This window comes from Eptatretus burgeri, chromosome 2, assembly GCF_056783735.1.
Source record: "Eptatretus burgeri isolate ZD-2024b chromosome 2, Ebu_testis_v1, whole genome shotgun sequence".
Classification (NCBI taxonomy): Eukaryota; Metazoa; Chordata; class Myxini; order Myxiniformes; family Myxinidae; genus Eptatretus; species Eptatretus burgeri.
The window spans coordinates 4,715,978-4,742,032 of NC_140962.1; the positions used below are offsets into that span (position 1 = coordinate 4,715,978).

At 43.8% G+C, this 26,055-nt stretch overlaps 1 protein-coding gene across 12 annotated transcripts in view; it reads left to right on the top strand.

Annotated features, from left to right (window-relative positions):
- GSK3B (glycogen synthase kinase 3 beta) overlaps nucleotides 1-26,055 on the top strand; it is a 149,482-nt gene that overhangs the window by 23,722 nt on the left and 99,705 nt on the right. For 10 of the 12 annotated variants that reach the window (XR_015052737.1, XM_085861320.1, XM_085861310.1 and 7 more), the window contains one exon: nucleotides 23,568-23,761. Coding sequence is in view for 11 of the 12 variants with exons in the window: in XM_085861310.1 (XP_085717436.1) it covers nucleotides 23,568-23,761 (194 nt within the window). In the remaining variant the exon portion in view is untranslated. Of the gene's footprint in view, nucleotides 1-23,567; nucleotides 23,762-24,935; nucleotides 25,020-26,055 lie in introns of all 12 variants that reach the window. The other 2 variants (XM_085861329.1, XM_085861336.1) reach the window with 1 other exon arrangement.

Sequence of the window (26,055 nt, forward strand, 5' to 3'; positions counted from 1 at the left end):
CACGACCTCGTCGCCGACCGCCGTCTTCCTTGCCTCGGACCCGAGCTCCTCGGTCTCTTCCCCAATTCTCCTCAGCCGACTGCAGCAAACCACCTGTACGCCCTCGCCTCCCGACTCCACTCCGCGCTCCAACCCAACTCTGCCCAAAACGCTCTCCGTTCTTCCAAGGCTGACTCTGCTCAAACCGACTCTCCCCAGATCCGCCCCGCGCTTGGCGCTTTATAGGCCAGCAGGAGAACCCATATGCAAATTTCTGGATCAGAACGAGCTCGGGGGTGGAGCCACGCTCGCCAACTGGACGGAGAAAAAGGGGCATGAATCTCCCCTGATCCTAGAATTTGCATATCTCGATTCTACACCGACTCATCTGGAGGGGGGTCCAAACCGCCCCACGCTTGCTGATTGGACGGATCAGAAGTGGGCGTGCAGCTTTCCTGATCCGAATTCTCCTCGGAAAGGCCGCATTTTGCACTCGCGTCCCGTACGAGCCCAGGACAGCCTGACGCTCAGTGCTCAAAAGTGATGCGGGAATGTTCGCAGAAGGTGGTGGAGGGTTTATGGTGGTGGTTTATGGCCCTGGTGCCGTTTGGAATGGCGGTGATGCGATGTTTGCGGGAGCGAGTTGTGAAGGTAAAGATCGTGGCTGTTGGCGTTGTTGTACTTGTGAAGCGGCGTTGTGGTTGGTGGTTGTTGTGTGATGGCGGTTGAGACGTGGTTGGTTCAAAATAAAGATAGAACAGAAAAACGGCTATCTCAAAGGGTCGCAGCCCGAATGAATCACATTTATTCCCTCAAAACAACGGGTTTGGGCTAACTACACATGTACTTACAGAGATATCTCACGTACGGGACCTGAATGGTAGTTTGCGAATTTCCTCAACCGCAACAATATATATGAAGACCACAAGGGGAAAACCAGAGATGTCACTTTTTATAAATTTCAGGGTTATTGCACCTGCCAATAGTTGGCAACATAAGGTTTCCTCTCACAATACCACTTTAACAAATAACCAGGGGTGTCACATAATTTATATGGTATAAAGTTTAGCCATGCAATGAAAAAACAAGTGTTGTCAAAGCTGAACAAGTAGAAACCCAGAGTTGTCAGAACTTTACTCCTGGTTATCTCCCTTTCATTCATGTTAACTGTTCCACCATAATATTCAGAGTTGAGAAACTAAAAAATGAAAGGTTGTAAAACTTTCACAGCATAAACTCTGAGCACTACAATCGCCTATTTGGTTATATCATGGGCTCCGTAGTTGGTGCATATCGTGGTTCAAGGCTGGTCAAACTTTTATTGTGACTTTTATGGGACCCACAACCGTGGCTTAATGGTTAGCACGTCTGAGTACCCATCCTCATTCGATGTACCCACCGCCCAATCAACCTGCTTAGGTATATGAGGGAGTCACATGAGGTGACTTCGGCTATCGCGGGGGTGGTTTATCCTTGGTTTCCTCTCGGTTTTCCATCATATTAAGTAGTACGGAGTAAGAAATAGAGAATCCGTCGTCATATAGGCGAAATACCCTTGAGTATGGCGTTGAACACCAATCAAACAAAAAGCAATTCCCGTTTAATGTTGAAAAAAAATAATCTGTGATCACCAAATTTATGTAATGTATGCTAATAACCAACAAGCATGAATTTGCTACACATCCTGGGTTAAAATTGCATGGCAATTATTAAACAAGGGAATAACCAGTGATGTCAGTTTGCAACATTGATTCGTTCTTTGCTCTTAAATTAAATAACACAGAAGCTTGGCAAATGCTACATGCTTAATTTGATCGGCCAATGATCACTTACTTTTACTGGAAAAGAAATCTATATGACAGTTATTAAACAGTCCACCAAAGTCTTGAAACTTTGTTTTTCAGTTTCTTCAAAATTGACTTATCCTGACATCTCTGGTTTTCCCCTTGTGATATATATATATATATATATATATATATATATATATATATATATATATATATATATATATATATATATATGTATATATATATATATATATATATATATATATATATATATATATATATATATATATATATATATATATATATATATATATATATACATATATATATATATATACATATATATATATATATATATATATATATATATATATATATATATACATATATATATATATATATATACATATATATATATATATATATACATATATATATATATATATATATACATATATATATATATATATATATATATATATATATATATATATATATATATATATATATATATATATATATATATATATATATATATATATATATATATATATATATATATATATATATATATATATATATATATATATATATATATATATATATACATATATATATATATATACATATATATATATATATATATATATATACATATATATACATATATATACATATATATATATATATATATATATATATATATATATATATATATATATATATATATATATATATAAAAAGAGTAATCCCCCGCTATATCGCGCCCCCGCTTCATCGCGGTTTTTCCCTTGGAACCTAACTAATTTTTTTTCTGCGGATTCCCCCGGTATATCGCGGTAATAATATATAAAATATAAATTATTTAAGCAATAAATTATAATCCGTGGCGCTCGACCAGTCACACAACGCACGAGACAAAGTTTCGCTTGTGAACTTCGAATATTTTCTACGTTTTTTTCTCCAAGCCCCACAATGCCACCCAAACGCCTTGCACCTTCTCAGGCTTCTGGCAAGGAACCGAAGCGCCAGAGGAAGGTTTATATTTCAAAGATTCACCATAAATCAAACCCAATCGTGTTTATACACTGCCCAGCGTTTAATAATCACTCGATATAAATAAAACCCAATCGTGTTAACACACCACCCAGCGTTTAATATTCACTCGATATAAATCAAACCGAATCGTGTTTATACACCACCCAAAGTAATCACTCGATATAAATAAAACCCAATCGTGTTTACACACCGCCCAGCGTTTAATATTAACTCATTATAAATCAAACCCAATCGTGTTTATACACCACCCAGCGTTTAATAATCACTCGATATAAATAAAACCCAATCGTGTTTACACACCGCCCAGCATTTAATAACACTGGTCAACAATTTTTTACTTTCTGAATGTTGTCTAGATTTCTACAAGTGAATTAGGGTATTCTGGCACTGCTGAATCAGGAAATGGCATCCGTTTCTCTCCATCAGGTCAGGTTTTTGTGCTAAGTTGATTTGAAAAAAATCAGATCTTGTGACAAAATCAATTACATTTTTGTGGCATTATCAGCTGATTTTTGTCAACACATATCATCCTAAACATGTTTTTAAGAAAAAAAATGTTTTGCCAACAACATTTATTGATTACATGATAGAAACATCGATTACTGTCATCTGAATGGTGGGCATTGATAAAGGTAAGTACAAGTAAATTGCATGTTGCGTCACCACTGTTCAAACTTCCGTTTCTTCGAACTCCTGGAATGTTCAGCGGCAGGGAGGTCTCTCTTCAGATTCCAACAGTAGTCAGCCATCATGACTGCGTCCCAGCGACCCTGATACCTGGTCTCCATCTCCTTCATGTCCTGATGGAATCTCTCCCCCTGCTCGTCACTCATTGAACCCAGGTTCTCAGGAAACCGGTTCATATGTGAAAATAGGTAGTGCATCTTGATGCTCATGTTGCAGCCCAGGTTTCTGAAAGCAGTCAGCATGTTGTTGACAAGTTCTGCGTAGTTTCTGGCCTTATTGTTGCCAAGAAAGTTCTTCACTACCAAAACAAATGTCTTCCACGCTTCCAGTTCCACTTCGTTCATTGAGTTTTTGAACTCTGGATCTCTGATGAGCTGGCGGATCTGAGAACCATCAAAGATGCCAGCTTTCAACTTCTCCATGGTCAATCCTGGAAAAGCCTGGCATAAGTAAGTGAAGCAGTCACCATCTTTGTCCAGAGCCTTGGTGAACTGCTTGATTAAGCCGAGCTTGATGTGCAGCGGTGGGAAGAGTATTCTGTCTCTGTCCACCAGAGGGTCGTTGATGACGTTCCTTTCTTTGCATGGCACCAAATCCTCCCGCACAGGCCAGTCCTTCTTCGTGTAATGCTGAGCACGGTCCCTACTATCCCACATGCACAGAAAACATGGGTACTTGGTGAAGCCAGACTGTTGTCCCAACAAAAAGTTCACCATCTTCAGGTCAACACAAATAAACCACTTATGCTGATCATAACCAATTTTCTCCATCACTTACTTCACCGCTTCATACTTCTCCTTCAGTGTAGTCGAGTGAGCGATGGGTACAGAGGCAAACTGGTTGCTGTTGTGTAGTAGAACACATTTCAGTGATCGCTTGCTGCTGTCAATGAACAGTCTCCAATCTTTGGGTTCGTACTGTGGCACTCCAAGCTTGAGCAGAAGCGCATGTCATAAATTGGCGCATGTAGGTATTGTACATTCTTCAGAGTTCGTTATTTCAAGAAATACAACTTTTTTGTATCACATTATTACAAAATCTGCCCCATTAACTTTAGTTTTGATCCACGAACTTTATGCTTTGCCTCACCAATTTTTGGAAGATTTTGAGGTTTTATGACTTCAAACTGATCCCTTTTCGACATAATCACCCAGAACTATCGTACCTAAATACTTCTTGTCATTAAAATAATTATTTCCAATCAAAACAATTATTTGACATGACATTTTACCCCCACCAACTTCTTCTAAAATGCTCCACACATGCGTACATGTGAACAAAAATGTAAAAAACGACATGTGGCCATATCTCAAAAACTTGACCTGATTGAACAAAACTAATGTGAGTTTTGGATTCAGCGCATCAGATTCGTCCTAAATCAGCTTAAAAAATGCAGACAACAAATTTGTTGTTGACCAGTGTAATCACCCGATATAAATCAAACCCAATCGTGTTAACACACCACCCAGCGTTTATTATGCATTCGATATAAATGAAACCCAATCGTGTTTATACACCGCGTTTATAAAAAAAACTAGGCATTTTTAGGCATTTTTGGGGGAGGCGTCCATTTCTCGCGGGGGGGGTTGGAACGTAACCCCCGCGATAAACGGGGATGACTGTATAATATATATATATATATATATATATATATATATATATATATATATATATATATATATATATATATATATATATATATATATATATATATATATATATATATTGTTACGGTTTTGGAAATTCACAGAACACCATTCAGGTTCCCCAGAGGTCAGTTATTTCGGTGTGTGTTCCATGGTAGAATTCCCCACCGATGTATAAAGGGAATTATTCGTGTGCCCGGCTGTGCATCTTCGAGTTAGCCGTTATTCTGTTCTATCTTTTCTTTCAAACAAACAGCATCTCTTCAACGACACCACTACAACCATGCCACCTCCACCACCACAACAGCATCTCAGCAACCACGCCATCCCCACCACAGCGCCAACCACGACATCTCAACCACCACGCCATCTCCACAAACACCGCCATAGGAGCCACATTCTCCAGAAGGACGACCCTCCTCTACAAACAGAGAACAACTCGACAACTCCCGCCCCGATATTCTGGAACGGGTAAACAGAAGTGACGGTTGGGGCGGGTCCCTCAGAACGGCGTAAAAAAAAAGAATGACGGTGATCATACCAAAAGAGCCAAGCCGAACTCTCCTGGAATTTTCCCCCGCGCGCCGAGAAGGGAGAGGCGAACGCCCCGGGGCGATAAAAAGGCGCGTTTCGACGCCGAGACAGTCTCTCTCCTTGGCAGCGTTGGAGGCGCCGTTGTAGTCGAGAGTTGAGTTGGGAGCTGGTGGAGTCCAGTCGAGTGCGGGCAGAGACATCGAGGGTCGCCCACCGAGTCACCAAGAGGGTTGCAGGTAGCCTGCTCGGTCTCTCGGAGCCCCTGCGGTCATCCCGGCTCCGAGCAATCATAAAGTCTTACGAGCCTGGTGCTTTTCTTTCTTTCTTTCTTTCTTGGGGTTTTTGCATGAAAGTCTGTGGCGCCTTGTCTCCTCAGTAGTGAACTGACTAAGTGCATGTAGATAATAAATAGACATCGGCTGTAGGTCTTTTTGCTCGTGTCTTGTCCCCTACCCCCATTCATTGCCTTGCTTGCATATGTGCATTGGAAATAAATGTCCCCTTTGTTCAATATTCACCTGCTCGTTGCGTCCCTTCCTCCATTGAACTGCCATAATTGCGTTCGGAATAAATAGCTGGCTGATTAATAGCCGATAAAACGTACATCTGGTCCGACGGGGCTTGGCAATCGCAAACGGAATGAGCTGCTTAAAGCGGCTCGTTTTCGTGCTGGCTCCATTGAGGTCGAAATCCCCGGCATTTCTGTCTGCGCGAATAATTAGGTACATCAACAATTCGGCGATCAACCCTGTAGCGCGTGGACAGAAGAGTTGGCTGATCTATGGTGTGGTTAACAACACCCGTAGCTGGGTTTCGGCGTTGATCCGAAAGCTGCGACTGGATTGCCACGTTCGGTGGGCGCGCGCGGCCGCAATCGGGATAAAGGCGGCCGTCCGCACGCCGGAGTGGCGAGAATCCACAACAATATCTATATATATATATATATATATATATATATATATATATATATATATATATATATATATATATATATATATATATATATATATATATATATATATATATATATATATATATACGTATGCATGCATGTATGTGTTCAAGAGACAGCAGTCCATTTGGTGTTTATGAGGATTTGATTTATCTCTCCTTCCTGGTCCTCACATCCTTGCTATTCCAGGTTGTGCAATGAATGTCCTTCCCCTGGAAATATGATCCACGCACTCGTAGTCTGAAGGTTAGGCAGAAGTCCACGGGTCGTTCACCATTTATTGTCATTTCTTACACCGTTGCCATGTGGTCTGATCACTGTTGCACATTCAATTCTGTCAGTTCCCACTTCTGCATTGAAATCCACAAGAACAAATACATGGTCTTTGTACATGTTTTCAGTCAGAACAGAGTGGAGTACTTCATATAATTTATATTTGTCCTCAGATTGGGCAACATTATTAAGTAGCCATATATGTGCTTGAACCTCACGGATATAAGTCTGGTCTTGGTTCATGCCCATGAAGTCCATAGGTTCTTGACTTTATAATCCATAGCAATGACAACTCCCTCACAATGTCGCTCATTATTCTGAGTGTTTATATGTATACTTGTGGGCACTTTATGTGCCCCCTTTTTGACTTTGCCGATGACATAGCTTTATTGTCAGAAGAAATTGAGCAAACGCAAGAACTTCTCAAAAAAGTCGAAATAAGCGCCAATAATGTAGGGATAACAATTAATACTAATACGAGCTGGTAGGCGGCCATGGGTCGCCGAGCATCCGATGACCTTTGACCCCTGATGTGAGTTAATCTAGTACTAAGTACTTACGAAATTGCAATCAAATCAGTTAACCCGTGTATGAGCAAGGGGGCTTTGAATGGTCATTTTGCCCGAACAATGCACTCATTGACCTTTGACCCCTGACCTAGCCGAGATAGGTCAATATGTCCTGAAGCAAAGTTGTAGTAGTCATTGAGTACTATGTACCTATGAACTTTCTTTCGTATCGGTTAATCCATGTAGGAGCAATGGTGCCTTGGATGGTAATTTCGCCCGAAAAATGCACTTATTGACCTTTGACCCCTGACCTACTCGAGATGGGTCATTATGCAAATGAGCAAAGTTGTAGTACTCATTACGGTCTATAAGCATGTAAAGATTCATTCGATTTGGTTCAACCGTCTTGGAGCTAGTGTACTTTGAATTTTCAGCGGGAATGCTCAATGGCCCTCGGACACCCATGTTGAGAGGGTTACCATTTGGAAACTATAAGATATAGAAAAAAATGGATGTCATATAGTGGATAGAGAATCACCTTAAGATTATGCATACCAAATCTCATCGAGTTCCATCTACTGATAACTACTCGGTATCAATTTGAATGAAAAGTACCGAAAATGTGGTTTGATATCGGAAATCCCCAAAGTTCAAGGGGGTGCTGTGGGTGAACAAAGATATAAATTGAAAATCCGACTCGATCGTTTGTGCACGATGCATTCCAGATGATTAGTGTGAATTTTCATGACCATCTGACCATAACCCTCGGAGGAGTAGCATTTGGCGCGAAGGCACCTTCAGCTCTCGCATATTATCGATTTTTGCCCTCTGACCCCTGACCTAAGTAATATTGGTCAATATGTCCTGAGGCAAAGTTGTAGTACTCATTGCGTGCTTTGAACCTGCAAAGTTTCATTCGGATCGATGTACTCAACTGGTCGCTTGGGGGCCTTCAATTTTCGCCAATTTTCGGGCATACCCCATTTGTAGGGGGCGCTGCGGGTAAACTATTCCATATATCACAAAAACCGGAATATATTTGGTAGAACATCACCTGTAGATGATGCATGCCAAATTTCATAAGCCTACGTGGGATAATGGCTTTCGGAAATGATTTCGCGTGAACGGTACAGATTTTGAAGGTTTTTCGGCTGTTTTTAGGGAACCAAAGCATCCCAAGCAACTATCACAATTTTCAAAGCACTAGGTCATAAGATGTACCTACCACCCGAGTTTGGTCAAAATCGGCCGACGTTTACTACCATTTATGCTGATGACAAACGAACAAACATCCAAACAAACAGACAGAATTACTGACAATAAGGGTCACTTATTTTGGCGACCCAAAACTAATGTGATGGCATTCACCCACTTGAGAGATGTCTCAATCATATGGAATGATCTACTAAAACTTGAGACAGTCAATGACTTCAAGTATCTTGCTTCTTAGGTTGACACTACTCAGGATATCAAAGAATGGAAAACTGCTGCATGGAGAGCTTGCAACAAACTTTCAAGAATATGGAAGTCAACACACTCTCAGTGTATCAAGGAATGACTGTTGGGTCTATCCTGCTTTTATGGACGTAAAGCATGGACCCTCATTGTGACTCGAGAGAAGGGACTTGATGGATGCTTTCATATACTTATTTGTTTAGCTTTCAATGTCCATTGGTCTGAATATCAGACAAATAAAGAACTCTCTCGTTCTCTTCCAAGGCTGTCGGTTAAGATTGGAAGAAGACATCTCAGGATTCCTGGGCACTGCTACCACCACAAAAACGAACCAGTTTCCAATCTTGCACAGTACTCTGGACACCTAATCATGGAATGCTGAAACGGGGCAGACCAGCTTTCAACTATCTCAACATGTTGAAGAAGGAGATATTGCTGCAAATGAGCTCACCTCCGATGAGGGGTACCAGTCCTCTTGCCATATAGCCATCCTTGCCACATGATCAGTCTAGGAGAGGACATGGCTGATGTTGAGGCCAAGAAGTTTGAGACTGAACCTCTTCTCACAAATATAGGCTCCTTATGTGGGATTGTTTGATGATCTTTCTTTGATGATTTGACAATGTAAATAGGTAGGTGGGATATTTGATCTGACTAGAGAGAGAGGGTGAGACTGAGACTGAGAGGGTTCTCAGGATTGAAAGGCATGCTTCATTTGTCAGACCAACGTCTAATCAATTCCAGATAAGCAGTCCAGTAATACAGCTGTTTTTGCCCGTCAGTGGGATGGGGTAGAATTCCCTTGATGAACATCAGTTGCTGTGGACATAGCAACTCAATCCTTTTTACAGAGGGCAGATTGCAGTGCTTGCCAAACAGCTATATTTTGTAGCAATGAGGTGAGTCTTCAATAAAAGTTAAAGATATATCAGCTTTAATATGAAAATGGTCAGAGGAGTCAAAAGGGGAAGAGGAGGAACAGGGTTAGCTTGGTTAGGGAGCCTACAGATTGGGCCAGACTCAGAGTAGCAGAAATCATTAGTTTCATTACCAAGGTTGGTTGTTGCATAGCTGACACTCTGCCAGCTGGCCTGAAGACAGTTGAGTAATCCACAGTTGAGGAAGATATAGTTGCGGTGGATTGTTACGAGTTGATGTATTGTGGAAATACAGGTTTATGTGGCGCCATCGTCAGTTGGATGGTTCACAACATACAAATGTGTGTAAACTTTATCAGCAAACTTTTACTGAGTAAACTTTATCAGCAACACCACCAGCAGGAAGGGGAAGAAATTTGTCAAAAAAGAAGTATGAATGGAACAGCCAAAGACACAGACGAATGGGAGACATCCTGTGACAGGAACTTTTCTGTTGAGCATGCACATGATGTCTCTGTGTTTGGATGCACAGATTCTTCCCTTAACTCCCTCCGAGTTAATCTTCCAAAATTAAGGCTGATTGTACAACTCGACTCTTTTCCACCTCACCTATCCTATCTGTGGAAACTCCTGTCTCAGGCTGTTCTATCCTCTTTCCTCCAGTACAGGGCTTAAATAAGTTGGTGCACCATCCTATTACATCATCCCTATCCTCACCCACATGCTTAAGAAGAATAAAATAAAAATTGTTTTCCCCATTGTCGATGCCAAGACCAACCATCCTACCTGCTGGTTATTGTGTTTTCTCCCCTCATTTCTCTCCTCTCTTCCTTTTAATTCATTCCCTTACCTTTTTTTTGTATACCTTGTCGAGGTTCGTATGAGAGCTAACACACAATGCACAGCAAGGGGGGCATGAGACAAGAGGGGCGGGAGTGGGAAGGACAAAACAGCGGGGAACACAGACATTAGGAGATCTATGGAAGGGAGAGGGATGGGGCGGGGAACACGGGGTACACAAGATGGACATTACAGGGACTTTCAGGTAGCAGAGCAGGGAATTTGAAGGAGGTGAGTTTGGGGTGGATTAACGGGGGTAAAAAAGATTGAGGATTTGGATGGGGGACGATAAGAGGTGGTGGTGAATCGCTGTTTTGAAAACCTGGAGGGAAGAATGGGATTGAACAGAGTGAGGGAGTTTATTCCAAAGGTGGGGAAAAGGAGGAAAGAAAGAGTGAAGGTGAGTAGTGATTCGTGATTTTGGTAGTTTTATCAGAATGAGGTTGTTGGCGGACCTTGAGCGCCCTGCGGAAATATGGTTGGGAGAAATTGCAGACAGCAGGGGGGTGTGACCGGAGAGGAGACTGTAGAAGACAGAAAGACCACCGACCTGCCTGCGGTGAGAGAGTGAGAGGCCCAAAGACTCGGCCTCATCGCGGGAGATGCCAATGATCCAAAATGCCTTGGTTTCCACAGCGTGACGTCGAGAAAGGTGGGAGGCAGGAGCACCAGCCCAGAGGAGAGAGCAGTACTCCATCAGGCTGCGGACGAAAGCTTTGTAAGTGGTGAGGAGCTCAGGTGGGCCGAGGAAGGACTTTGCACGACGGAGGATTCCCAGTTTGGCGACTGGCTTTGGAGGCCAGGTTGGAAATGTGGCTTTTCCAGGAAAGATCATGGCAGATAGTGAGACCGAGAAGCTTGAAAGAAAGGACTTCTACAAGAGGATTGTTGAGAAAGTAGATGGGGGGGGGGGGGTGGGGGAGTCCAAACCATCCTTTCGGAGGGACACAGTGAAAGTGTGAGATTTGTCTGGATTGAAAGATATGTTCCATGTGTTGGGCCAGTTTGTGATTTTATCAAGATCTGCAGTGAGCAAAGAAACTTATGCTTGCTGGTCTGAGGGATGACAGATGGTACGGCAGAGGGTGGAGTCATCAGCAAAGAGATAAAGAGGATTTTCCAGAGTCGGAGAGATCATTGATGAAAACCAGAAAAAGAACAGGGCACAGAACCACAGGAAGAGGGGATGAAAGAACTCCATTTAGGGCCACACGTTGACTGCGACAGGAGAGGAAGTCTGCGAGCCATGAGTGGAGATGGCCTTGGATACCATCGGAAGAGAGGTTGGTGAGCAGGGCATGGTGCCATTCCATGTCAAAAGCACGCGAAATGTCTAGGGATATGGCTCTGATTTCATGTCTAGCATTGAGGTCCTCCATCCATTGTTGGGAGAGGATAAGCAGAAAATCCAGGGGAGAGTGACCTGGTCTGCAACCAAATTGATGATCGGAAATCAAGCCATTGAAGAAGAGGAAGGATTTAATATCTGAAGCGATGATGGTTTCCATAACCTTGCTGACTATTGGGAGAAGGCCGATTGGTCTATCGTTGCAGGGATCTGTTTTTGCACCTTTTTATGCAGGGCATAAATGTTTGCTGATTTCCAAGCAGATAGCAGATGACCTTGAGCAAATGACAGGGTTTCTACCCTCTTTTGGTTTCTGCCCCTCTTTCTGTTTCTACCCTGTCACCTTACTCAACAAGCCTCAATATTTTAAGGAAAAAAGAAAATGCATGTAATGTCCTGAGCTGAAGCAGTAGCCTGAATGAAGAGTGCAATGATATTAGAATGGGAGACCTTAAATATTGCTTACCCACGTTATTTTGGAGGGGGGGGGGGTGGAATTGGAGCTGAAACAGCAGGAGGATGAATATATGGGGGCCGGTGGACGTGGATGTGTGTACATTTGTTGGTGGGTGCGTGGGTGAAGGGGGAAGGGGAGGAGTGGGGTGCAGAAGGGGTCTCATGGCCTTGAACTCACATTCACTGTAAACTGGATTTCTTTTCTGGATCCAAAGTTGAGCCAAATGAAATGAAGACGACCTGCGACCAGGGTAGAGGGAAATTTGTTCAATGCATGGAGAAAAGTAGTGCTTCATGAATGTGATGAAACATGGGGGTGTGCGATTGTGTGTTCGCCAGACAGGTCACAATGTTGAGGAAGAAGAAGCATTAAGAGAGGGAGGTGTTTGGAAGGGATATGAAAGTGATATGAAATGTCATTCAATTGAAATTTTGATTTTTGAGAAAGGAGTACTGGAAATTCTGAAATTTGAAAGCACAGAGGATGATTATAATACTAACAAGAAAAAGAGCAATCAGAGATTGCAGAACCTCGCCAGAACTTTTGTGTGGTGTTTGTATGGAGTATTTTGTGTGGTGTTTGTATGGAGCAGTGTGTGTGTGTGTGTGTGTGTGTGTGTGTGTGTGTGTGTGTGTGTGTGTGTGTGTGTGTGTGTGTGTGTGTGTGTGTGTGTGTGTGTGTGTGTGTGTGTGTGTGTGGTCTCCAAAACCATGAAACTGATCAGCCTGAAACTGCATACATACGAAGAGACACTCCAAAGAAGTGCAAGAGTGAAAATTGGATGTTTGGGTTCATTAAAACACCCCTTTTGAAGATAATTAACGGCATTATTTAATTATATCATTCATCAGGTGATCCTTGGCCACCTCACGCCTGAGGTTTTAAGACGATTCCTGGGTAACCTTGCTGGGGTCTGAAGCTGCCATGTTTTTTGGTCTGCTCAACCATGCCCTGACATGGAACAGGCCGCAACGATTTCTGAACGATAGTTTTTGTTTCCCCACTTTCCTCACTCGTATTATCGAATACCTGTTCATCACAGCTACAAATCGTTGTATACATCACTTTTGGAAGTATGATTGTTTTATTAGGAGCTTGGAGCAATTTCATGCATTATATGATTCTATTTTCCATTATCTACTCATTGGCTCATTAAAGTATTGTTGCGGGGCCGGGTATCGGCGCCGAGCACGACCGCAAGATGGAGCAGTAGAGTCGGCTCCACCGAACACCCGGAATTTATAGGTCGTCACCCCAGATAACTCCGGAGCCGACGGGTCCCTTATCGGACCGAAGTTCGCCAATAGGTCAACCACATGGGGTAGGGTCGATTGGCAATTTCAATTTACCTAAATACCCACGTCGTCCAAACTACCGAGGAAATTCACCCTCGACGGCGTTCGTACGGAATGAGCCGCTAGCGTGCTCGAACCGTGTGCGACCCGAGCGGACGGTCACCGAGCTTCCGTCGGTCCAAATGTCCCTTTACAGCGGCAACAGCCTGGCTAATTATCCACCAAGCACCGTGTTAAGCCAATAAAAGAAACACAAAAATGAACCGATACATTTAACACGTGGGTTTATTTTTCATGGGGCAGGGGGGCACGCAAGAGGCAGAGTTATCCGAATAATAGAGAAGCACGTATTTACAGCCAAGAGCACTTATACAATTTGTTACTTACTAGACTGGCACCACACACACACACACACACACACACACACACACACACACACACACACACACACACACACACACACACACACACACACACACACACACACACACACACACACACACACACACACACACACACACACACACACAACGGTGGCCACAGCCTTTATTGAGGCCTCCAGCTCGGAGGGAAAGGCGAGCTGAAGACCAGAGCCTGCCTCGGACCTGTCCACCTCGTGTGGTCTTCATGCTGATTCGAACTGGGCACCAGCGAGAGGCGAGCCGAATCCAGACACTGGTGAGCCGTGATCAGCCTCCTCAGCTCCGCTCGGCGCTTGTCCTGACAACCAAACCTCTCCTCTGTATCCTTCAGAGAGACGGCGCGCACCCCTTCGGTTCTGTTGGTGGCAGGATCTCTCAATCTCGAGCTTCTCTCAATCTCCAGCTTTTGCTGTCCGAATGCCTTATTCACCCTGTCTCCGGTGTGGGGGGGGGACGCCTCTGCCCTCCCTTACTGGACCGTTTTGGTGCGCAGAATTGCTCGTCGCCCTGTCATTCGCCAAAACGAGCGGCAAGTCCGTCGATTTGCCTGAGGGCGTGGTGACGTCACGCGGACCCCTTTCTCCCTGTCGCGGGATCTGATTGGCTGAGCGGCGGTCACCCCACCCGTAGCACGCTGATTGGTCGAGGGCTGCCGCGAGGCTCCTCCTTGAACTCCGCCCACCAAATAGGCGGACGAACATTATTCTGCGTGGGCTCCACCCACCAAACGGTCAGAGGAACTTTATTCTGCGTGGCCTCTGCCCACGTACGTGCCGACGACGCATGTAGGCAAGGGCGTTGGCCAGAGTGAGGTGAAGGTGATGTTGGCATTGTCGTAGTTATGAGGGGTGTAAAAATGAAAGAAAACCCTGACTATCAAAGTAACTCACAGCGCAAGTACATTTATTCACCCATTAAGCGAGGGACGGGGACCCTCGCTAAGACACATACTTACCGATATAACTGTTCTATAGGACCTGTACGTTGTGTGCAGTAAGCTTCCAGATTCGCAACAGTATATCATCAAATTATTATTTCGGTTTTGAGGAACGGATAATGTCCGGACAAAATGAGTGTCAAAATCTGGAGTGAAATATGATCATTTAAAAAAATAACGAGCCTTATAATTAGTATAGGCCTTTTCACACTGAGCGAGTGGTTCGTGCCCCGCCACCCTGTGCGAGTGGTTGTGAAATAACATCCGATTTCCGAGCTGTTTGCTGCATTAACGTGTTTTCTAAATTATCGAGCCAATTTTTTTTTACACCCATCACACACAGCTCTTTCAAAAGATTACTGTTTCTGAACATATATCTGAATCGTCTATAAAAATCAATGTTGGTTTTCGGTGAAAGATACTGATAGTTTTGGGGTTTTTGCCGATATCGTGTGTGTGTGTGTGTGTGTGTGTGTGTGTGTGTGTGTGTGTGTGTGTGTGTGTGTGTGTGTGTGTGTGTGTGTGTGTGTGTGTGTGTGTGTGTGTGTGTGTGTACAGTCATGCTCCGCTTAACGACATTCCCGGCAACGACGAATCGCATATACGATGGATCTGCCAGCTCTGAAAAAAAGAAAAAAAGAATGTAACTGAAAAATTCCTATCGCCGAGTGATGTAGCCTCGTATAAAAATAGCACATACAATTATGTACACTGTACAGTACATAATACCTCATAATGATAATAAACGACAGTATGGCCCTGTTATGATGCGATCGTTGAGGTCCATAAAATGTCATCGCGAAAAAAACAGCATCGTGCTAAATCGGGATTCAACTAAATCGGCTTTCAAACTGAACCAATGTTTGCACGTTTACCTTCTAGCAAGTAAATTACATTTGAATTTAAGAATTCCGCGAATAAATCATTGTTCTTAGTCGACATTAAAACACAAATTTGTTTTTCGTGAAGCTTTTTATGTTGTTAAAACAATCGCACTGGATCCAGCTCAGCGATTGGATCCAGCTCGCTCTCGCTGGAGCCCGGGTCCGAACAACTTGAAGACCACACGAGGTGGAGAGGTTCGAGATAGGCTCTGAGTTTTAGCTCACATGTCCTCCGAGCTGGAGCTCGTTATTAAAGGCCTCTGCCACCATTTCGTGTGTGTGTGTGTGTGTGTGTGTGTGTGTGTGTGTGTGTGTGTGTGTGTGTGTGTGTGTGTGTGTGTGTGTGTGTGTGTGTGTGTGTGTGTGTGTGTGTGTGTGTGTGTGTGTGTGTGTGTGTGTGTGTGTGCGTACGTGTGTCCGTGGGCCCGTCTAATAAGTAGGAACTGCTGCTAAGTGCAAGTGACTGTACATAATAAGTAGACGGTTGTAGTTCTTTTGTCGTGCTTTTGTTGCTTGTATAATTGCATACGTGTTTTGCCTTGTTTAATTGCATACATGCTTTATTATAATAAATGTCCTTGTGTGAATGTAAACCTGTTCGTTGCGTCCATTCCCTCATTGAACTGCCCCATCTTGCACTCGAAATATAGTTGTATTTAAATAGCCGATAAATATAATCGGGTCCACTGAGGTCTGGCAATAATACCCGCTCGTTTATCCCAGAACGGAACGGACCGCTTAAGCGGTTCGTGTCTCAGCAGGCCTTCACCGAGGTACGGTCCCTCAGTAGGTTACCAGTGCGGGTACTTAGGTATATCGATATTTGGCGATTGACCCTATTTCGCACGGGTAGAATACGGACTGGGCCGTGGTGGGATTAAAAACCCACCTGTGACTGGTTTCTGGCGTTGTTCCAGAAAGGCACGACTGGATTGTCCATTCGGTGGGCAAAGCGACCGCTATTGGCTAAACGCGGTCGTTCGCACGCCGATGGGCGGGAATCTACAACAATATGTATATCAATATTTTTGTATATATTGTTACGGCTGTGGAAATTCGCAGAGCACCATATCGGTCCTTAGTTCAGTTACGCCGATAAGTCCGTGTTCAGTTAGATTTCCCCACCGTTGTTTAATGGGATTTATCCGTGTGGACAGGGCTGTGATCTTTGACTTAGCCGTTATTCTTTTACTATCGTTATTTTGGACCAACCACAACACCAACCACCTTCTCCACGCCACCCAACAACCACCATGTCAACCACCAACCACCTTCTCCATGCCACTCACCCACCAACCACCACGTCAACCACCAACCACCCTCTCCTAAACCGCATCTCCCCCAATAGCCCAACCCGAATAACATCGCCTCACCTTCAACCCTGCAAACGCCGCCATCTTTGCGCCAACCACGGCATTCATAGTGGAATAATTTAAGGCTTCTGGAGACATGTGAATTTTTTATTATTTTTTTGCTGTTTTTGGACCACCCTAATATATATATATATATACACACACACACACACACACACACACACACACACACACACACACCCTTGCCAGAGGAGAGCTAATTGTGTTTGTTTGTTTGGCCGTACAGAACTTCAGTGTTTTTCTCCACAACGGCTTGTCGGAATGAGACAATTTTCACAATAGGTGCGACTCCTCATGTCGACTGTTTTATTGATAATTTTGACATCATAGGTCAAGTGATGTGGCAGCCATGTTGGAAAAATGGAAAAACTTTGGACCTCTGCATCTTTGAAACTGCACCAAGGAAAAAATGTAAATTTGGCACATGGCAAGTACTCCTCATGAGGAATGAGCATGACTTTTTATGATGTCATAGGTGCCTTCGTTATGACGTCATAATTGCATATGTAGAATACTATATCTGATCAGTATGAAAATTTTTGAGTTATCTCGGGATAAAATAGTCCACAAAAAAAATAATTGACGTCATCGGGTGCACGATTCGGCAGCCATATTGTTTTAAAATGAAAAACCTTCAAAAATTTTCTTCTCTGAAGCGGCTAAACAGATTGAAGCAAAACTTTACACGTATGACCACCTATACATGAGGAACAAAAAGTTCACACACATGACGTCATAGGTCACTATGGTTTGGTGGCCATATTGGATTTACCCTGCAACCTATAAAAATCTTCTTCTCCAGAACGGTTCGACAGATTGAGGGGAAACTTCACACAAATGTTCCCAAAGCCTTGGGGATACCAGGGTATGCACGAATAATTGATGTCACATGGTCTGGCAGCCATATTGGATTGAGGAAAAGCCAATATTGGATTAAAAAATATTATTTCTCTTGAACTGCTTAATCCATTGATGTGAAACTTCACAATTATGATATAATAGTGATGGGGAATGTATCTTTTAATATACCAAGCTGATCGGACACATGGTGTGGGAGCCAGATCTGTTAAATTTGTTTAAATGTGGGTTATTTTTGATGTTTTTTATTTGTTTTTTTATTTATTGAGGTTCACTTGGCTGTGCCTGAATGGGTTTGAGGGTAGAGGAGTAACAGCTGAAACATGAATCCTATCCAGGTTCCTTCTGAAAACTCCATCTTTGCTTTTTGCTTGTTTGGGTTCCTTCTGATGACTCCAATGCAGGACTGTACATATTTGGTCTTCCGTTTCATTTGAATTGAATTTATTTTAATCCCATTCTAAATTCAATTGAATAATAATAAACGTCATGGTTCAAGGTCAGGTGTCCGATCAAAGTGGGGTTGCATCAAAGCAGGACGTCTTGGTACCTGGTCATCACTGCCAGCATTTATAAAGTGGCAGTTCTCATTATGTTTATTATTAATTACTAGTACGTGCCCGTAAAAACAAACAAAAATAATAATAAATAAATATTCCAACCACGAGCAAGAAACAACAACCACACAGGCCATTTCTTCGCTCTCGCGTGCCTGTACGTGCGTGGCACGGAAGTTCGCCTATCACAGTTACGATGATTCGCAATTTAGGTTTTAATGGCCAATTATTCAATTAGCACCAACGTATTTTACCTTTTCGCAATCTCATCGCAAGGAAAAACAAAAAGAGAAGAGAGAAGAAAAAATTTACTTCCTGGTTCTGAGCATACCAGCACTCTGATGTTACCGAAATGTAAGCACCATCTAATATGAAAACTATAATAACTTGGGGCATTGTGTTTATAAATGCGCATGAGAAATCGAGAAATGATTAGAATACACGGTCATCACTCTCCGGAAGCCCGTACGTTGTAACCCGTAATGGGGAACGCGGCTGAGCTTCCCTTCCCCCATCGGCCACGCCCACGCAACAACGTGTCTTGTCATTGGTTTGGTAAATAAATGGCCATAACTTGGGAAGCACTTGTCCGATTAATATCAAACCTTGAAAAGGCACATCCTCAGGTCCCCAGCAATATTTCTTGCATGTTTCAATTCGATCGGACCAGTGGTTGTCGAGAAACAGCGGTTACACACAGAGACACACACAGAGACACACACAGAGACACACACAGAGACACACACAGAGACACACACAGAGACACACACAGAGACACACACAGAGACACACACAGAGACACACACAGAGACACACACAGAGACACACACAGAGACACACACAGAGACACACACAGAGACACACACAGAGACACACACAGAGACACACACAGAGACACACACAGAGACACACACAGAGACACACACAGAGACACACACAGAGACACACACAGAGACACACACAGAGACACACACAGAGACACACACAGAGACACACACAGAGACACACACAGAGACACACACAGAGACACACACAGAGACACACACAGAGACACACACAGAGACACACACAGAGACACACACAGAGACACACACAGAGACACACACAGAGACACACACACAGACACACACAGAGACACACACACACAGAAACACAGAGACACACACACACAGACTCACAGAGACACACACAGACAGACACACACAGACAGACACACACAGACACACACAGAGACACACACACTGACACAGACACACACACACAGAGACACACACACAGACACACACACAGAGACGCACACACTCACACACAGACACACACACAGACACACACAGAGACACACACAGAGACACACACAGAGACACACACAGAGACACACACAGAGACACACACAGAGACACACACAGAGACACACACAGAGACACACACAGAGACACACACAGAGACACACACAGAGACACACACAGAGACACACACAGAGACACACACAGAGACACACACAGAGACACACACAGAGACACACACAGAGACACGCACACAGAGACGCACACAGAGACGCACACACAGACGCACACAGAGACGCACACAGAGACGCACACACAGACGCACACACAGACGCACACACAGACGCACACACAGACGCACACACAGACGCACACACAGACGCACACACAGACGCACACACAGACGCACACACAGACGCACACAGAGACGCACACAGAGACGCACACAGAGACGCACACAGAGACGCACACAGAGACGCACACAGAGACGCACACAGAGACGCACACAGAGACGCACACAGAGACGCACACAGAGACGCACACAGAGACGCACACAGAGACGCACACAGAGACGCACACAGAGACGCACACAGAGACGCACACAGAGACGCACACAGAGACGCACACAGAGACGCACACAGAGACGCACACAGAGACGCACACAGAGACGCACACAGAGACGCACACAGAGACGCACACAGAGACGCACACAGAGACGCACACAGAGACGCACACAGAGACGCACACAGAGACGCACACAGAGACGCACACAGAGACGCACACAGAGACGCACACAGAGACGCACACAGAGACGCACACAGAGACGCACACAGAGACGCACACAGAGACGCACACAGAGACGCACACAGAGACGCACACAGAGACGCACACAGAGACGCACACAGAGACGCACACAGAGACGCACACAGAGACGCACACAGAGACGCACACAGAGACGCACACAGAGACGCACACAGAGACGCACACAGAGACGCACACAGAGACGCACACAGAGACGCACACAGAGACGCACACAGAGACGCACACAGAGACGCACACAGAGACGCACACAGAGACGCACACAGAGACGCACACAGAGACGCACACAGAGACGCACACAGAGACGCACACGCACACGCACGCACAGACACGCACAGACACGCACAGACACGCACAGACACGCACAGACACGCACAGACACGCACAGACACGCACAGACACGCACAGACACGCACAGACACGCACAGACACGCACAGACACGCACAGACACGCACAGACACGCACAGACACGCACAGACACGCACAGAGACCCACAGACACGCTCAGAGACCCACAGACACGCACAGAGACGCACACAGACGCGCGCAGACACGCACACGCGCGCAGACACGCACAGACACGCACAGACACGCACAGACACGCACAGACACGCACAGACACGCACAGACACGCACAGACACGCACAGACACGCACAGACACACACAGACACGCACAGACACGCACAGACACGCACAGACACGCACAGACACGCACAGACACGCACAGACACGCACAGACACGCACAGACACGCACAGACACGCACAGACACGCACAGACACGCACAGACACGCACAGACACGCACAGACACGCACAGACACGCACAGACACGCACAGACACGCACAGACACGCACAGACACGCACAGACACGCACAGACACGCACAGACACGCACAGACACGCACAGACACACACACGCACAGACACACACACGCACAGACACACACACGCACAGACACACACACGCACAGACACACACACGCACAGACACACACACGCACAGACACACACACACAGACACACACATTGCTGGAATTATAGATAGATGTAACACACCCGTACACAAATACTACACAAAACAAGTTCTGGTAAGGGTCTGCAGTCGTTGATTGCTTGTTTTTTTTTTCTTGTTTTAGTTACCATTCATTCTGCCATTCTCCCTGTTATTACCCTGTGTGTGCAAAGCAAAAAGTTGGGTGAAACATTTGGTTGACTTTGTCTTTGGCTGTTTACAAACAGCAGCTTATGATTGAGTAACAACTTGATTTTAATTGAATGTTGTGTTTTGAGCACAAATTGGAACATGAATCAGAAGAAAAAAAACCTAGAAAATTTAAAATCAAAGACATTGAGACAAAGCTTAAAATTGAATCGAAGAAAAATGAAAATCATTCGAAACAGGAAACTAGCTGTTTTTCGCGACGCCATAAAGGACACAAACACCAGACACAAATAACTAATGTAATGTGTTAAATTCGGTGTTGTAAAAGATGCTTCATCAATGGCAGTGAACTTCCAAAACATTTTTGTTCTGCAACCTCAAAAATCTTTATTTTACTTCAATTTAATTATACACTTCAACACTCCTACTCCTCTTCTTTAACGGCCACCATTATCCCACCTTTCTTGTTGGGTCAGCTGGGGAAGATTGACCTGAGTCTTCACAATCCGGCTGGCCAGGTCTGCTGCTCAACTTGTTAAGGCAGTAATTTGGAACTTGGCAATGGTGCCGGCGACAGCTCGCCTACTCTTCGTGAAGGACACCATGGGATCTTTAACGTCCACCAACTAATGCTAGCAGACGGGACGCAGTTCAACATCCATCAAGGGATGGCGCACGCGTTGATGAATCACCCTGCCTGTGAAACACCTGGCTGACAGTTTATAGCTGGGTTGAGAATCAAACACAGGCTAGACAGCTAAGAGGCGAGTGTGCATACCTCCATGTCATCCTGCCAGCCGTATGTACTTGAACACTAGAACACAATTGGTTCACTTTGCATACCTCCATGTCATCCTGCCAGCCGTATGTAATTGAACACTGGAGAACACAATTGGTTCACTTTGCATACCTCCAGATCATCCTACCAGCCGTATGTACTTGAACACTGCAGAAGACAATCACTTTTTTGGCACTTTCAAAAACTTTTCGTTTCATTGTACTTGGACAAATTATTCCGGCATTTTACATCATCCTGACCAATCAAATTTGCTGCTCGCATTCCCTGCAATCCCTTTCTTAAGACTACTTGGGGTAAGGTGTTCTATGAGCTCTAGTTTCTTGTTCTGTACAAATGCTGGTGAAAAAACTGTGTGCCTTCCTATTCTCTCATCATCCACTTCTTCCTTGATTTCTCAATATTTTGTTTTGTTTGTAACATACATGATGCAACACGCATTTGCCTTTGTAAATTGCTTTACGTCACTAGAAATGAGATATATTACCTTGGTCTGCTTTCAGGAGATTGCATTTGGGTTACAGGCTTTGTGGACTTGAATTCATTTTATGCATGAGTTTTCCACTCTCTTTGACGTTGTTCTGGATAATCACCTTGGAATTGCTGCTCATTCAGCTATGTGTGACAACCATCTTTTGTCAAATCTATATCAGCAGTCACATTACCAGAAAATGTTTTTTTTTAATGTTTCATCACCTGATGTAGCAGGAATAATGTGATTGCATTCAAAATCTTATAACATGATTGCATGCATTTTTTTTTCTTGTTCACTCTAGGGGATAAAGATGGAGGGAAAGTCACAACTGTTGTTGCAACACCTGGCCAAGGACCAGATCGTCCACAGGAAGTCTCATATTCTGATACAAAAGTTATTGGTAATGGTTCCTTTGGAGTTGTCTACCAAGCCAAGCTGCTAGACTCGGGGGAGATGGTGGCTATTAAAAAGGTGCTCCAGGACAAACGCTTCAAGGTCTGCTGTTTTTCCTTCTGCCTTCAACTCTCAGTTAGCATTTTATCCTTTAAATGTCATTTTTCAAATTTGTGACCAAGTGTTCTGTGATAAATGGTTGAACTTATATGTTTTTTTCTTTATCATTCAGACTTTTAAAAAACATATTTGAGGGTGTAGACTGATGGATGAGCTGATCGATAAAGGCCAACAGGTTCACAAACTACAAAAGGGTGTTGGGGTATGGACATGGACACTCTTAGGAAAGGAGAAATAAAAAAGAAACGATTCTCAATGGCCTGGAGAGTAATAGAATGGGAAAGAATCAGCATTTGTAGAGACCATGTTTGTGTATGGGTGAATGAATGCATGAGGTAGTGATGTGTAGTGCATTTGAAATGAGACAACGGACACAGGGAGACTGTCCCATTTTTATTACGATTGTGGAATAAAGGAATGCATGTGGACAACCAGCCTCAACTTTGGGAGGGTGAGCACATGAGGGTTTCTCGAGGAATGTGTGCAGTCTGGAGTGGCTTGCGGAGGACAGAGGTAGGAGAGGGCAGGAGCAATGCCAAACATAAGTTTATATAAACAAGAGAGCCTTGGAGTACATGCAAGAGAGCTTTAACACCAACTTGCCACCAGGGGGAGAGTGCCAGTCCTCAGGAATTTGTCTCTTGCCATGAGATGATAATGGTGTAGAGTAAGTAGACTATTTTTTTATGACCACTTCCAGAGGAATAAGGTGGGAAGCAGGAGCATGAGTCCAAAGTGGGGAGCAATACTTCACTGAGCTCCATATGAAAGCATTGCACACAGTGATGAGCTCTGTGCTGCTCACGAAATCCTTAGAGTTCTTTGGAAAATGCCCATATGGTGACTGCTCATCTCCCTCCCCCCCCTCCCCCATCCCACCAACCAAATGGTGTCTAAATTTTTAAAATCTGTCAAAACGCATTGGCCTCTTTTAGCTTCTCCCAAGACCTTTGTGATATGATCTTCCCATAAAAGATTATGGCAGATAAGCAAAGGAGTTCCAGGGACTGTACCTCTTCCAGTAGCTGTCCAGAGAAGTCTGTTTGCCAATCGATAGTCTGGTTGCCAATCCTTATGAAGAGACTGAGAGCATGTGACTTGCCTGCGTTGAATGTCATGATCCAAGTAGCTAACCACCAGCTCATCTTATGTCCAGGTCTGATGAAAGGGATTCAGGAGCGGCCAACCTTTCACAAGTGTGATGTATCATTCTGCACAAAGTGGAGTCATTGGCAAAATGGTAAAGTTGGTTTAAAAAAAGAATTTGACAGCTCATTGATATTGTTCATTAATAATGTTTGTCTTCAGACTGCCTTGTGGAACCCCAGCCTGAAGGGAAAGATAATGGGAAAGGATGCCATAAAGGGCCACCCACTGTTTTTACTCGGAGAGGAAATGGGATGACAACTTTAGTCCAGCATGACTCCATCCTTTCGGACAGAAGAAATCTGCCTCCAACAGATACCTTAGGTGTCCACAATACAAAATTAATGGATTTATGAACTGTTATGCGATTTTTTTTTTTTTTTTTTTTTTTTTTTTTTTTTTTGCAGGAATATAGAGTTTTGGATCTCTTCTAACATGTCGTCACTAAAGATACAAGAGTGGTCAGTCAGTATATAGAAATTATCTGCATTGGCTCAAAAGTAAATGAGCTTCTCGTGAGTCACAAACTTGATATCCTTGGTGGTGACAAATCAGTGGCTCCAGCAATCAACACTGAACAAATGTTGCGATGGCATTTTTATATCCTTCACTTGACATACAACTGTATCAGTTGAGTCATTGGAAGGAGTTTCTCTTGAGGGATCACCAAACGACAGTTCTGAATACTTGAATGAGGAGGAAGCCTTAAACAGTGTCTCGAGGCCGGGGTGTGCCACATAAATTGAATTCATAACCATCTCAAATGGTTCGTTTGAAAGTGTTTAATTGGTAATACGTTGTAGCTTTGCAGTTGTAAACACAAAATTTGCTCCCCTTTTATAATTTCTGGATGTGCACAGAACAATGGGACCATAGCTACACTGCCTTGTAAATTTGATACTGTATCCATGTTCTGCAATAGCATATTTTATTTGGCACTTTTTTATACTTACCATTATCGAGAGATGAAAGAAAATTGCACATATGCTTATAAGTTTACTTGGACAATGCAATATTTTCCTTTTAAATTCCAATTAGCACATCCATTCGTGGCCAAAAATATTGGCACCCTTGCACTTTTTTCAAATAATGTACCATTTCTTCCAGAAAATTGTTGAAATGAAAAAAAT